Genomic DNA, 12500 nt, shown 5'->3' with positions numbered 1-12500 from the left:
AAATTAAAGTATTTACAAACAATAAGAACAAATGCTATTTACAAAATAGATAAACCCTATTCAACCACATAACTTTGCCTTTTCAATTCAGCGAAAGGGATGAAAAATGAATTAGCAAAGATTAATCGAAAAGCAGTCGCTGTATTTAGAAATTATGGTCTACGAGCTTTTCAAGTAATCTTTGACAGTGATCACATCCTTCAGGAGTTTCACTGTTCCCATTTTCATCCACGTTTCCGCATGCAAATATACACTGAATTGCAAAGGCAAACTCGTGTTGTTGAATAGGGTTTAACCCTTTATTCTACCAAATCATTACGTACATCCGGGTTACCATGAGATGCGCACGCACCGCCGCAGGTCAGTGCATATGTCGTTCGCCACGGGTTTAGTCGTGTGTATTTTTCTCCGATATTTCTACGCCGTTGGCAGCTGCTTATCATGGGAAGTTAACAGTTACATTTTCGTTTATTTTTCTTTTACTGTGGACGCGCTCCACATTACATTTTCAAGCCGTTATTGTCTGGATTTTTTCGTTTTTCGTGCTCTGTGACGCGTCACAGGCGGGCTCGGCTCTTGTGCCGAATTATAATTTTATGAGAAGACTCCTGGACGTGTCTGGAGTTTAAAAAATTGTGGTGTAACGCGTTTATACCCTTTCCTTGTATCTTTACAAGTCTCAACGAGTTTGTGACTGTTTTTGATACAAAGTGGCGGACGAGTCCGCCATTTTGTAGTGCAATAAGCTTGACGTTTTACTTATCCATCTTAATTTCTTCAGACGATGTCTGAGGAGTCTCAGAAAATTGCAAATTCTGGAGGTACTTCGCCCGTGGACTTCAAGGCGATGTTTGCCGAACTTTTAGATGATGCCAAAAGAGACATTTTGGCTCACGTGCAAGACTCTATCGAGAAGGTTTATGCCGATTTTGAAGATTATGAGACCGTACCTGAGACCGGTGAGCCAAGTACTGAGTGTTCGGATACAGCTGTTGCAACGACTCACTGAAAAATTTGGACCATTTACAGACTTCATAAAATGTCTGTAAATAATAAATTTACAGACTTTAACACTTAACCCCATAAATAAATAAAATGCCTATCGGTATGTGTTTTAATAGTTCGACTTGGATCAAGTCTTAGGCCCTGTTGATATGGAGAAAAGTTGTCCTCGGAAGATGGTCACCCTCCCAGCCGGGTCTTTAGCTAGCGTTTATGTGAGAAAAGAACTAACCTTTATTCCTGAGTAAAGAGCTGCCCGGCTCAGTTTCGATCATCAGGAGACTGGGAAGATAGTACTCGTGCATTCTCTCATCATCTTACCTCGATCAAGTTGACTCCACTGAGCGAGCCAAAGTGTTTACATGGAATAAAGTTGGCCTGGCCAGGAGGACGACCCTACCGTTGACAAAGGGTGACCCGGCTAGGTGGGTTTCCCTTCAAGCCGCGCCATTTTTTTCCCTCATGTAAACAGTTTACTTAAACCGCATTTTATAGGGAAATGTAGGAAAAGTTGGCTGGTCCAGGGTAACTCCGGTAAGCGAGTGACCCTTCTTCCTGGGACAATTTTTCTCCATATAAACGGGTACTTAGGGCCTCACAAGATTAGACCGTTTTAATTGTTTACAACAATTGCAAAGGCCATAAAATCTATGTAAATTGACACAACCCGGCCATAAAATAGTTTTTTTGTGTAAATTTCATGTAAATTGCTGGGATGAATCATGCAAATAACATGTAAATCAAGGCCTTTGTGATATAGGAGTCCCAGCACAGAATGAGATTGAGAAAGTAATGTAGGCTAGTAAGCAGACTTTACCATGCTCCTTGAAAAAAGAAAAAAAAATAGCATTGGTGTTTAGCTGCCCAAATTAATCGTGCGGGTTTCAGTCAATTAACGTGGGTGCTTTCGTAGCCCGTAGCTGTAGGTGAGAATTACTTCTTATGAAGTAATGATCGAAAATCCGGCAGCCATATTTGTTATTCTAAATGATTAGTATCCAGTTTCTTGAGAAAAACAGAAAAGGAAATCTCAGAAGAAAACACTTTCCCCCGTTCCATATTTTGATTGAGGAAATTTGCTCTGCACCTTTAAAGCAGAAAATTCTCCCCGGTTTTTCCACCCAAAATGAAAGCGCCCCAGGAATCGCACTGGGCTCGCAACGGGTTGTGATTGGATGTTGGCACAAAGAGAAGGATTGTGGACATTTCACAATAATTACATGATGCAACAACTTTGTCCGCCATTATGAATTGCCTCGCCGCAAAGACTCTGGGAACGAGATCGGTTTGAATTATCGGTTTGTTTTTCGCGCGGGCGATCAATGCATGTGCTCTTCCTCTCTTTTTCCCTTGTTGGACGACCAAAATTGGATCTTTGCGATTCCTTAACATTTTGTGCGGGTGAAATGGCACGCATTCCACCAAATAAACCCAGTAAACATCGACGGATTCCAGAAGAAAGGGCAACGACAATTCAGGTCAGATAATCAGCATTCGCCACAAAGATACACGCCAGTGACATGATTCAACCTCAGACAATCTCCGAAAGGGTTAATCAGTGAAGACTTCATGGCAAAAATAGAGACCTTCTTCAAAACGTAAAGGGAGTTCTACCAACGTTTGGAACAAAGGGTGGCCTGGCCGAACAGCTACATTTAGCGAATGGGCGGGAAGATTCAAAAGATCCGAAAAGCAAAAGACTGAGTTTGAGTTTGAGTGAGGCTCCAGCACTTGGCAAGTAGCCTGACTTCTGGCTGTTATACACAATTGTGGTCTCATTCACACAGAAGCCCTTCCAGCTAATCCTGCCAAGCCGACCACATGCTGGAAAGGTCAGACCACAACACCGGGAACACTGTCCCCTACTCTTTTCGAATAGTGTGTGGGATCTTTAACGTCCCACAGAGTTAATGAACAAGGGTTGTGAGACGGGACCTCCGGCTTATCGTCCTTATCCGAGAAGACTAGAGAGTCTAACCATTTGCATATGTAATTACAAAGGCAGCACTTTCTCCGCAGTTATTTAAAGACCCTGAGTGTTGGTCCGGCCGGAGTTGAACTCACGACCTCCCGCGTGACAGCCCGGTGCTCAACCAACTGAGCCACTGGTGCGCGGTGGAGTTGCCGGAGGAGTTTTCGGTAAGTCGTCATCTTACTTACAAACCTGATTTAAGTTTAAATGGCTTAAAATTTTAAAGTTTTGTTCCCTTGTTCCCCGCCCAATTTACTTTCAAACTTGTACCCAGCTTTTGCTCCCTAAAATTGTTTATGTCGCCTTGTTCCTAAGACATTTTGGCATTTTTCCTCTGTTCCCCAGTTCAAAATAGCCATCTTCCCTCGTTTCCCAAAACGCCATGGAGGGCCTCAGCACAGTCATTACTTTTGCAGACCTACTCCCTTAGTAATTTCACTTTATATTGTATTAAGGCCATTTAAGGCAATAACAATAATAACGAATAGGGAATTACATGTAATATGTGGATCTCTGTATAACCAGCCCCTTATTTGCCACTTGCAGATGCCTTGTTCTTCAAACGATGCCACTACAAGAGCACAATAGTGGCCGGTTATTCTGTAGTTACTCCCTTGTCACATGTATAACTACATGTACCTTCACTTGTTTCTCATGCACGAGGAGCCAGAGCAAGCTAAATTTTGGACTGGGCGCTTAATAAGATTACTCCTTTGACACTAGATTTCACTGAAAGGTCGGTTACACTTCAGAAGAAACCGCCTGGGAGATTATCTCGCTTTGGTCTCCCATTAATTGTCAATACCTCCGTCAATCCCACCCAAATAAAGTATCTTGATGACAAATCTTATTTCCATCAATTTGACCAAAATATAAATTATCTAATTTCTTTGATTGTCCAAGATAAGGCAGTTCTGTGGACTTGATCACTTGGTTATTGTTCCAAATGTGCTGCAACAGTATTTGCACAAATTTCGACTTCCCGACTGGGTTCGTTTGAGGCCAGAATCCCAGATGAAGGGTGGCAGACAATGATGATAAATCTGACAAAATTAAGTGGAACAGGAGCAAGTACACGAAGCTTGTAGCTATTTTAATTGACATTCTTGTGTATTTGGGAGGTGAGCGGGAGGAGCTGGGTTTTTGAGGTCTATGCACAATCACAATCCTTTCAGGTGAAACCTGGAATTACTTCTTAGTGATCTAAGTGCACAGAAAAAGCAAGTTAAAGCATGGCCTAAAAGTTGATGTGAAAGAGTATACAAAATTAAATTTACAGCTATGCTATTAATAATTAATTGTGTAGCATATACCTGAGGTATACAATCCTTAACTCACTGTCACACCATTTTACTTTGTAACCTCTTGGGTAGCATATATAATAATTTGTGAAGCATAATTTAGCTTGTTATGTGGAGCCAAGCTAATAAGCAAAAGATCATTAGGATAATTTGTCATTTGTTTTGTTTCTTAGTTTGTAAATTTTTACTAAACCGATTGACTCCTGGGAGTTTACTCTGTGTAATGCCAGACGATTTTCTGATCATTTTGTACTTTGTAACCACCTCATAGTCCCTACATTGTCATGGTGGGGTTGCTTGTGCGCCTCAATGCCCCGGAGCTAGCCCAATGAGAAATTCAGCATAGGAAAGTGCTGTTTGTTGTTTTTGAGTAGAGGTCAGACTGAAACAGACTACATATATGTAATAGACAGAATACAGCCTTAGGCTGCTAGCTGGATACCAGACCTGAAGTACATTGATCAGTTTCAATGTAATCTTTAAAAGTATCTATAATATTAAATTATTATTGCAAAAAAAGATTGCATTTTAAACAATTTCTTGTATGTGATAGTCTGCTTTTGACTTTTGTTATCAAAAGGCACAATCAGTCTCGTTTTAATCATTTTTATTTTACCCTAACAAGTTCTGTCTCTCTCGGGTAGTCAGTCCATTTTTTACTGTTGTTATCTGAAGGCAGAATCAATTTTGTAATTTATAATTATTAAATTTACTAATGAGTTCTGTCTCTCTTGGGTAGTCAGTCCAGTTTGGACTGTTGTTATCTGAAGGCAGAACCAATTTTGTAATAATTATTATTTTGTACTGATGAGTTCTGTCTCTCTTGGGTAGTCAGTCCAGTTTGGACTGTTGTTATCTGAAGGAAGAACCAATTTTGTAATAATTATAATTATTTTGTGCTAATGAGTTCTGTCTCTCTTGGGTAGTCAGTCCAGTTTTGGACTGTTGTTATCTGAAGGCGGAACCAATTTCGTAATAACTATTATTTTGTACTAATGAGTTCTGTCTCTCTTGGGTAGTCAGTCCAGTTTTGGACTGTTGTTATCTGAAGGCAGAATCAATTTTGTAATTTATAATTATTAAATTTACTAATGAGTTCTGTCTCTCTTGGGTAGTCAGTCCAGTTTGGACTGTTGTTATCTGAAGGCAGAACCAATTTTGTAATAATTATAATTATTTTGTGCTAATGAGTTCTGTCTCTGTTGGGTAGTCAGTCCAGTTTGGACTGTTGTTATCTGAACGCAGAACCAATTTTGTAATAATTATTATTTTGCGCTAACGAGTTCTGTCTCTCTTGGGTAGTCAGTCCAGTTTGGACTGTTGTTATCTGAAGGCAGAACCAATTTTGTAATAATTATTATTTTGTACTAATAAGTTCTCTCTCTTGGGTAGTCAGTCCAGTTTTGGACTGTAGTTATCTGAAGGCAGAACCAATTTTGTACATACAAAGCATATGTAAATTGAAAATAACTGAACTCAAAAAGCGAGTTATGCATATTTGCCACAGTGTTGCAGAATTGTGCGAGCAAGAATTACATGTACTCTAAAATCCTCGCGAGAATTGCTGCACGCCACACGAGCTACACGGGGCAAAGTCTCTGGAAAACATTCCCTGAATGACGTTTTGTGGATTTATGCTTCTCCGTTGTGACTTAAAAAGGTGTAAAAAAAGTTACTGAATATGTCAGAAGCGGACTCTGATGCGATATCTGCGACACCTAAACTTGCGAAATGAGTTCTTGAGCTACACTTAATGATTAGCTAAGGGTGATTTCAAATCACCGTAAGTTCATTTGCATATATTTTTTTGTCGGCCTAAGCTCGTCATGGTAAGATACAAGTTTATTGCAATAATTCCTTTAGCTCTTAGCTTCATTATTCAGTTTCACCTACACAGGAACATTGCTCATGAATGGCAAAGTGATTTGTTACAACATTCTTCGAAAATGATATTATGAAATTATATAAATTGATTGATTGACTGGTGTGACTCTTTTCCAAGGCCTTCATGTACTTCAACCACAAGATGCAGTGCTGAAGGAGATTGAGCATTGAAATTTAATTGGAGGGAATTTCCTGAGATGCAAGAAACAGACAGTGCTGATTGCAAATTGTGATACAATTGTGAATAATAATGGGTGTCTTTGTGTCAGAACTTGGGAGGGTAGAGGTTTCATTGCCATTTTGGATATACTTTGTGAACATTATTAGGTCAAACTGTTTTAGCTGGGTCAAGTAAATTTGTTCCAGACATCAGGTAATTATGGAAGAGTCGAATGCTCTCACAATGAACTGGGTGAATACAAGGGAGAAATATTCACTGCAACAATCAGTGACTTCTCTGTTCATATACTGTAAGTTTTTTGACAAAAATCAAGAAAGGTTTCACTGTCCCTTGGGTCTGAGGAAATTGTCAGTCATCGTTCAATGGCAAATAGATCAAACACAAGTGATATCTTTCTAATAAACACATCTGCATGTGGCAACAATGATTTAAAGATAATTAGTCATAGCATACTAATTTGTAGTATTTTTCATCTGAACTGGCGGGTGGCACACCTCATACAGTTGGATGTAACTTGTAAATTCGGTCTAACTATGCAGTTAATTTGTCATAGTATACTAATTTGTAGTATTTTTCATCTGAACTGTCGGGTGGCACACCTCATACAGTTCGATGTAACTTGTAAATTCGGTCTAACCATACAGTTCATTTATCATAGTATACTAATTTGTAGTATTTTTCATCGGAACTGGCAGGTGGCGCACCTCATACAGTTCCATGTACACTGTAACTTGTAAATACGGTCTAACCATGCAGTTAATTTGTCATAGTATACTAATTTGTAGTATTTTTCATCGGAACTGGCGGGTGGCGCACCTCATACAGTTCGATGTAACTTGTAAATTCGATCTAACCATGCAGTTAATTTGTCATAGTATACTAATTTGTAGTATTTTTCATCTGAACTGGCGGGTGGCACACCTCATACATTTCGATGTAACTTGTAAATTCGGTCTAACCATACAGTTCATTTGTCATAGTATACTAATTTGTAGTATTTTTCATCGGAACTGGCGCGTGGCGCACCTCATACAGTTCGATGTAACTTGTAAATTCGGTCTAACCTTGCAGTTAATTTGTCATAGTATACTAATTTGTAGTATTTTTCATCGGAACTGGCGGGTGGCACACCTCATACAGTTCGATGTAACTTGTAAATTCGGTCTAACCATGCCGTTAATTTGTCATAGTATACTAATTTGTAGTATTTTTCATCGGAACTGGCGGGTGGCGCACCTCATACAGTTCGATGGAACTTGTAAATTCGGGTTAACCATGCAGTTGTAGTATTTTTCATCGCAACTGGCGGGTGGCGCACCTCATACAGTTCGATGTAACTTGTAAATTCGGTCTAACCATGCAGTTAATTTGTCATAGTATACTAATTTGTAGTATTTTTCATCGCAACTGGCGGGTGGCACACCTCATACAGTTTGATGTAACTTAAAAAGTAGGTGTACCCATGCAGGTAATCCATGTGGTTAATTTGTTTTAGTATGCTAGTATTACCCAACTGAACTGGCAGGTGAACTGTAAACCCGGAGGTAAGCCGCACCCTGACCTTACCAGCTGAAATTTACGGAAAAAAGTTTTTTGACTGAAAACAAAAGAAATCCAAAGTCTAGTCTGTAGAAGTCAAATTCATCCACTGTTCATCAAACGTTAACTCACTATTCACTAATATTGAAACGGAAAATACTTTAATGTAATTTTAGCACTTTAATGTAATGAACATCGTTTTTACCAACTTGGACATATGATTGATCTTTTTCTGGTATTTGTTGACAGGAATTTCTTAAACACAGTTTTGCCATAGATTTTTTTACATTACAACAAGAATATGAGCGGAACGTTTGTAGCTTAGTACACGCAACTAGGCATAAAATTGGATGCAAAGATGGAAAACTGGCCACCAGAGGCAGCCTTTTTCAGATCTTCCCACAGATAAGCCGCGCCCATTTCTAACAACTATATTTGTAATTGGGGTAACATAAGCCAGATTTTTATACTTATTTAATAATAATGAAATCCCTTGCATATATTTTATTCCTTATTTTGATAAATTTGTATGGGTTATCAAATAGTGATGAGTGAAATTAGGGAATAATTTCACACACGCTTTGTCCAAAATCAAATAATTTCATAAGCGTTAAGGCAAGAGAAATTATTTGATTTTGGACAAAACACAAGTGGAATTATTCCCAAGTTTCACGAGTATACATTGTACCATTTCATCAGCTATAAATCATGGTTGACAAATCGCAATCATAGGACGTGGGTTTTTTCGAAAGTGGACACCATTTTGGCACGGTAGAAAAAATTGCCATGGTAACTGATGTTATTAATTGAATTATTTTTTGAACTTATTGCAAGAATTTTATCGTACACTTAGATTCTATTGAAAGTAATATAAACAAATGATTATTTTTAGATTTGAAATAAAAATTTATGCATTCACAAACTCTAGAACTTGTTCTTTTTTCTACGTAAAATCGACTAACCTTTCATCCATTTCACTTTTTATTAACATTTCCTGGCTTACGTCAGGTTTTAAATGCTATTATTTACAGAGATATTGTAAACATTTTGCTGAGATTTTGTGCACTAAAACACCAACATTTTAAAAACATTTCACATACTTTACCCCTCCAGTTTTACAGACATTTTATTGACATTTCCTGCCTTCTGTCAGGTTTTAAATACTTAATTTACAGAGATATTGTGAACATTTTGCTGAGATTTTGTGCACTAAAACACCAACATTTTAAAAACATTTCACATAGTTTTCCCCTGCAGTTTTTTGAGGGTTTTGGTAGACATTTTACAGACATTTCATGCATTCTTCTCACTCACTTTTTACAGAGATAACGCTGACATTTCATATGGATGGATTTACAGAGATTTTTTCTCGTGTAAATTTTACAGAGAAAGTAAAGAGATTTTACAGACATTTTGTACTTATCGCATAAAATCGCTGTAAATTTTTCCTTCAATTTACACAGATTTTATTGAGATTTTGTACACATTTTATGTCATCGTAAGGACGAAAATGTGTTAAATTTTACAGACTTTTTATGGAGTTACAAAATCTCTGTAAGTGTGCAAATTTACAGAAATTGTAATTTACAAAGAAAATGTGGACATTTAACAGAGATTTTGCCAACTTTTTTGAAGTCTGTAAATGGTTCAAGTTTTCCAGTGACTGTTGCAACTAAAATAAATGATTTTATCCAGCCAAAAACCTCAGACCATGCTGAAGGCTCGGATGGCGATTCCTTTAAATCACTCGCTGATGAATTTAGCGTTCTAGAGAAAACTTCACCTGCCATAGATTTAAATTTGGCAGAAATAGTGGAGAGTCTGCTCGCAGAGAAGCTCACCAAAGAAAAGTTGGCCGAGGTACAGAACAAGTACCTCAGACCTGAAAACTGCACTAATTTGGTTGCACCCAAGATAAACAAGCAAATTTGGCAACAATTACGACAGGAGACCAGAAACAATGATTCAGCTTTCCAGAAGGCACAGTCTTTGCTGTTGTCAGGTTTATATGCTGTACTTCAGCTGTGCAACAGTGCAAATGGCGATCAGAGGAATGTTTTGACCCATACAGCAGTCCTGCTGTTGTCACCAAACAGAGAGCCTAATCTGAAACGAAGAGATCTCATTCGTCCTGACCTGAACAAGCAATATGCTCCTTTATGCAACCCATCTACTGCTGTGTCAACATTCTTGTTTGGAGATGACCTAAACAAAGAAGTGGAAGAGTTAACAAATTCACAAAAGCTCAGCAATAAAGTGACTCCTAAGAAACGCATGGAACCTTACAAAGTCCCCGCCTTTAGAGGTGTTCGTGGTCGTGGCCGCTTCGGTCAGAGTACTGGCAGGGGAAGAGCATCCTCTAATTCTTTTTTAGGTCAAGGCCGGGGCCATGCTCGGCCCCAGCAGAATCCCAGGTCCTCGGCAACCAAGACCCAGTAGGATCACCAGCTGAGGTAAGTCAGACAACTTTTGCTACTACTATTATTGCAAATCAAATTCCTTTTAAGGCAGGAGGGCTGCGAGACTGTCTTCATGTATGGAAGACTATCACATCAGATCCTTTTATCTTGGATGCAGTTACTCACTGTCATATTGAATTTGACCGGGAACCTGGAATATGTACAAGTGTTGCTAGGCCTTTTTGTTCCTTTACTGAAATTGAGCAGACTATCATTGACAATGAAGTAGAAAAATTCCTTCTTAAACGGATAATAAGGCTATCATCACATGAGGATGGCCAGGTGATATCTCCAATTCTTACAAGGCCTAAGAAAGATTGGTCTCACAGGGTTATATTTAACCTAAAGATACTGAATGAGTCAGTGACATACCATCATTTTAAAATGGACACGTTAGAGACAGCTATAAGACTCATGAGGCCTGGATGTTACATGACATCTATAGATCTGAAGGATGCATATTACTCTATCCCTATTGCAGAAGAACATCAGAAATATTTAAAATTTATTTGGAGGGGTCATTTATATGCTTTAACTAGCCTGCCTATGGGATTGACTAGTAGCCCTAGGATTTTTACGAAAGTTTTAAAACCGGTCTTTAGCTACTTGAGGAGTCAGTTTGGCCACACCTGTCTGGGTTATATTGATGACTCTTTCTATCTCGCAGATAGTTATACAGAGTTTGAAGAAGCCACATTACGTGCTATACAATTTTTTGTCAGTCTGGGTTTTAAAATCCATCCAGAAAAGTCAGTTATCATACCAACACAGATCTTAGAGTTTTTAGGGTTCATTTTGAACTATATTCTCATGTTGGTTACTTTGACTAACAAGAAAGCTGTTAAAATTTTGCAGTTGTGCCAAACGTTCTCTCTTCCAAATAAACGGTTTACTATTCGTGAAGTTGCATCTTTTCTTGGGACCCTTGTCTCCAGCTTTCCAGGCGTAGAGTTTGGCCCTTTACATTATCGCCACATTGAGGTTGACAAAGAAGCAAATTTGAAATTGAACCAGGGGAATTTTGATTCATTCATGACCTTGTCTCATGACAGTTTGGAAGAGATTCACTGGTGGTCTGCAAATATTCTGACAGCATCAAGAAGAATTTTTCATAGTAATCCTGATGTAGTTGTTTACACTGATGCATCCCAAATGGGTTGGGCTGCTCACATCAAACCTGGGAATAACACTAGTGGCATCTGGTCTAAGTCAGAGTCATCCGGGCACATAAATTACCTGGAATTATTAGCAGTTAAGCTTGCTCTGTCTTCCCCACTTGATGCCAGGAACAACATTCATGTGCGGGTTATGTCTGATAACAACACTGCTGTGTCTTACATTAATTCTATGGGAGGTTGTAGATCTTTAGAATGTAACTCCGTTGCTAAGGATATTTGGGATTGGGCTATTGACAAAGATATCTGGTTATCAGCAGCCCATATTCCCGGATCAAGCAATATTGACGCTAATCAGTTATCTCGGAATTTGAATTTGGATCTGGAATGGATGCTTTCCGCTCCAATTTTTCAGAGGATAGTAGCTTTATTTGGCAAACCAGATATAGATCTATTTGCTAGTAGACTTAATGCTCAGGTAAAGGATTATGTTTCCTGGAAACCACATCCAATGGCAAAGTTTGTGGATGCTTTTATCATTGATTGGTCACAATTTTTCTTCCATGCTTATCCTGCATTTTGCCTTGTTTCAAGGTGTGTACAGAAAATAATTCACGACCAGGCATCAGAAATTCTAGTAATTCTCTTGTGGACAACTCAGCCTTATTTTACGGCTGTACTGAGCCTACTAACGGAAACGCCACGTGTATTCAATGCTTCAGTTCAGAACCTGACTCATCCAACTCTGGACGGTCCTCATCCCCTACACCAACGCCTGCAGTTGATGATATGCAAGTTATCAGGCGATCCTTGCAAGAGTCTGAGATTTCGCCAGACATTGTCGACATCATCATGCATTCATGGAGAGACAGCACTCAGAAACAATGTAAAGTTTATATTAACAAGTGGTTGCAATTTTGCAGTGAAAGAAATATTGATCCGTTGCATCCCACTGTAACGGCTGTACTCTCTTTTCTGCACAGTCTTTTCAAGAGTGGCTTTAGCTATTCTGCGTTGAATACAGCTCGGTCTGCAGTCTCTAACATT

General features: G+C 38.8%; 1 protein-coding gene and 1 long non-coding RNA gene across 2 annotated transcripts in view; both read left to right on the top strand.

The window, feature by feature from the left end:
* The first annotated feature begins 2107 nt into the window (after window positions 1-2107).
* The window catches only part of LOC138010465 (uncharacterized), a 32693-nt gene continuing 22300 nt past the window's right edge, over window positions 2108-12500 (top strand). The window contains exon 1 of the long non-coding RNA XR_011124476.1: window positions 2108-3141. This is a non-coding gene — a long non-coding RNA (uncharacterized lncRNA). The remainder of the gene's footprint in view (window positions 3142-12500) is intronic.
* LOC138010831 (uncharacterized) overlaps window positions 10195-12500 on the top strand; it is a 3141-nt gene continuing 835 nt past the window's right edge. The window contains exons 1-2 of the mRNA XM_068857823.1: window positions 10195-10332; window positions 12048-12500. The exon at window positions 12048-12500 is cut by the window's right edge and continues 835 nt beyond it. Of these exons, the coding sequence (XP_068713924.1) occupies window positions 12243-12500 (258 nt within the window). The 5' untranslated portion in view covers window positions 10195-10332; window positions 12048-12242. The remainder of the gene's footprint in view (window positions 10333-12047) is intronic.

This window comes from Montipora foliosa, chromosome 7 (assembly GCF_036669935.1).
Source record: "Montipora foliosa isolate CH-2021 chromosome 7, ASM3666993v2, whole genome shotgun sequence".
Classification (NCBI taxonomy): domain Eukaryota; kingdom Metazoa; phylum Cnidaria; class Anthozoa; order Scleractinia; family Acroporidae; genus Montipora; species Montipora foliosa.
The sequence above is the reverse complement of the archived record's forward strand: the minus strand, read 5'-3'. Positions and strand labels throughout refer to the sequence as shown.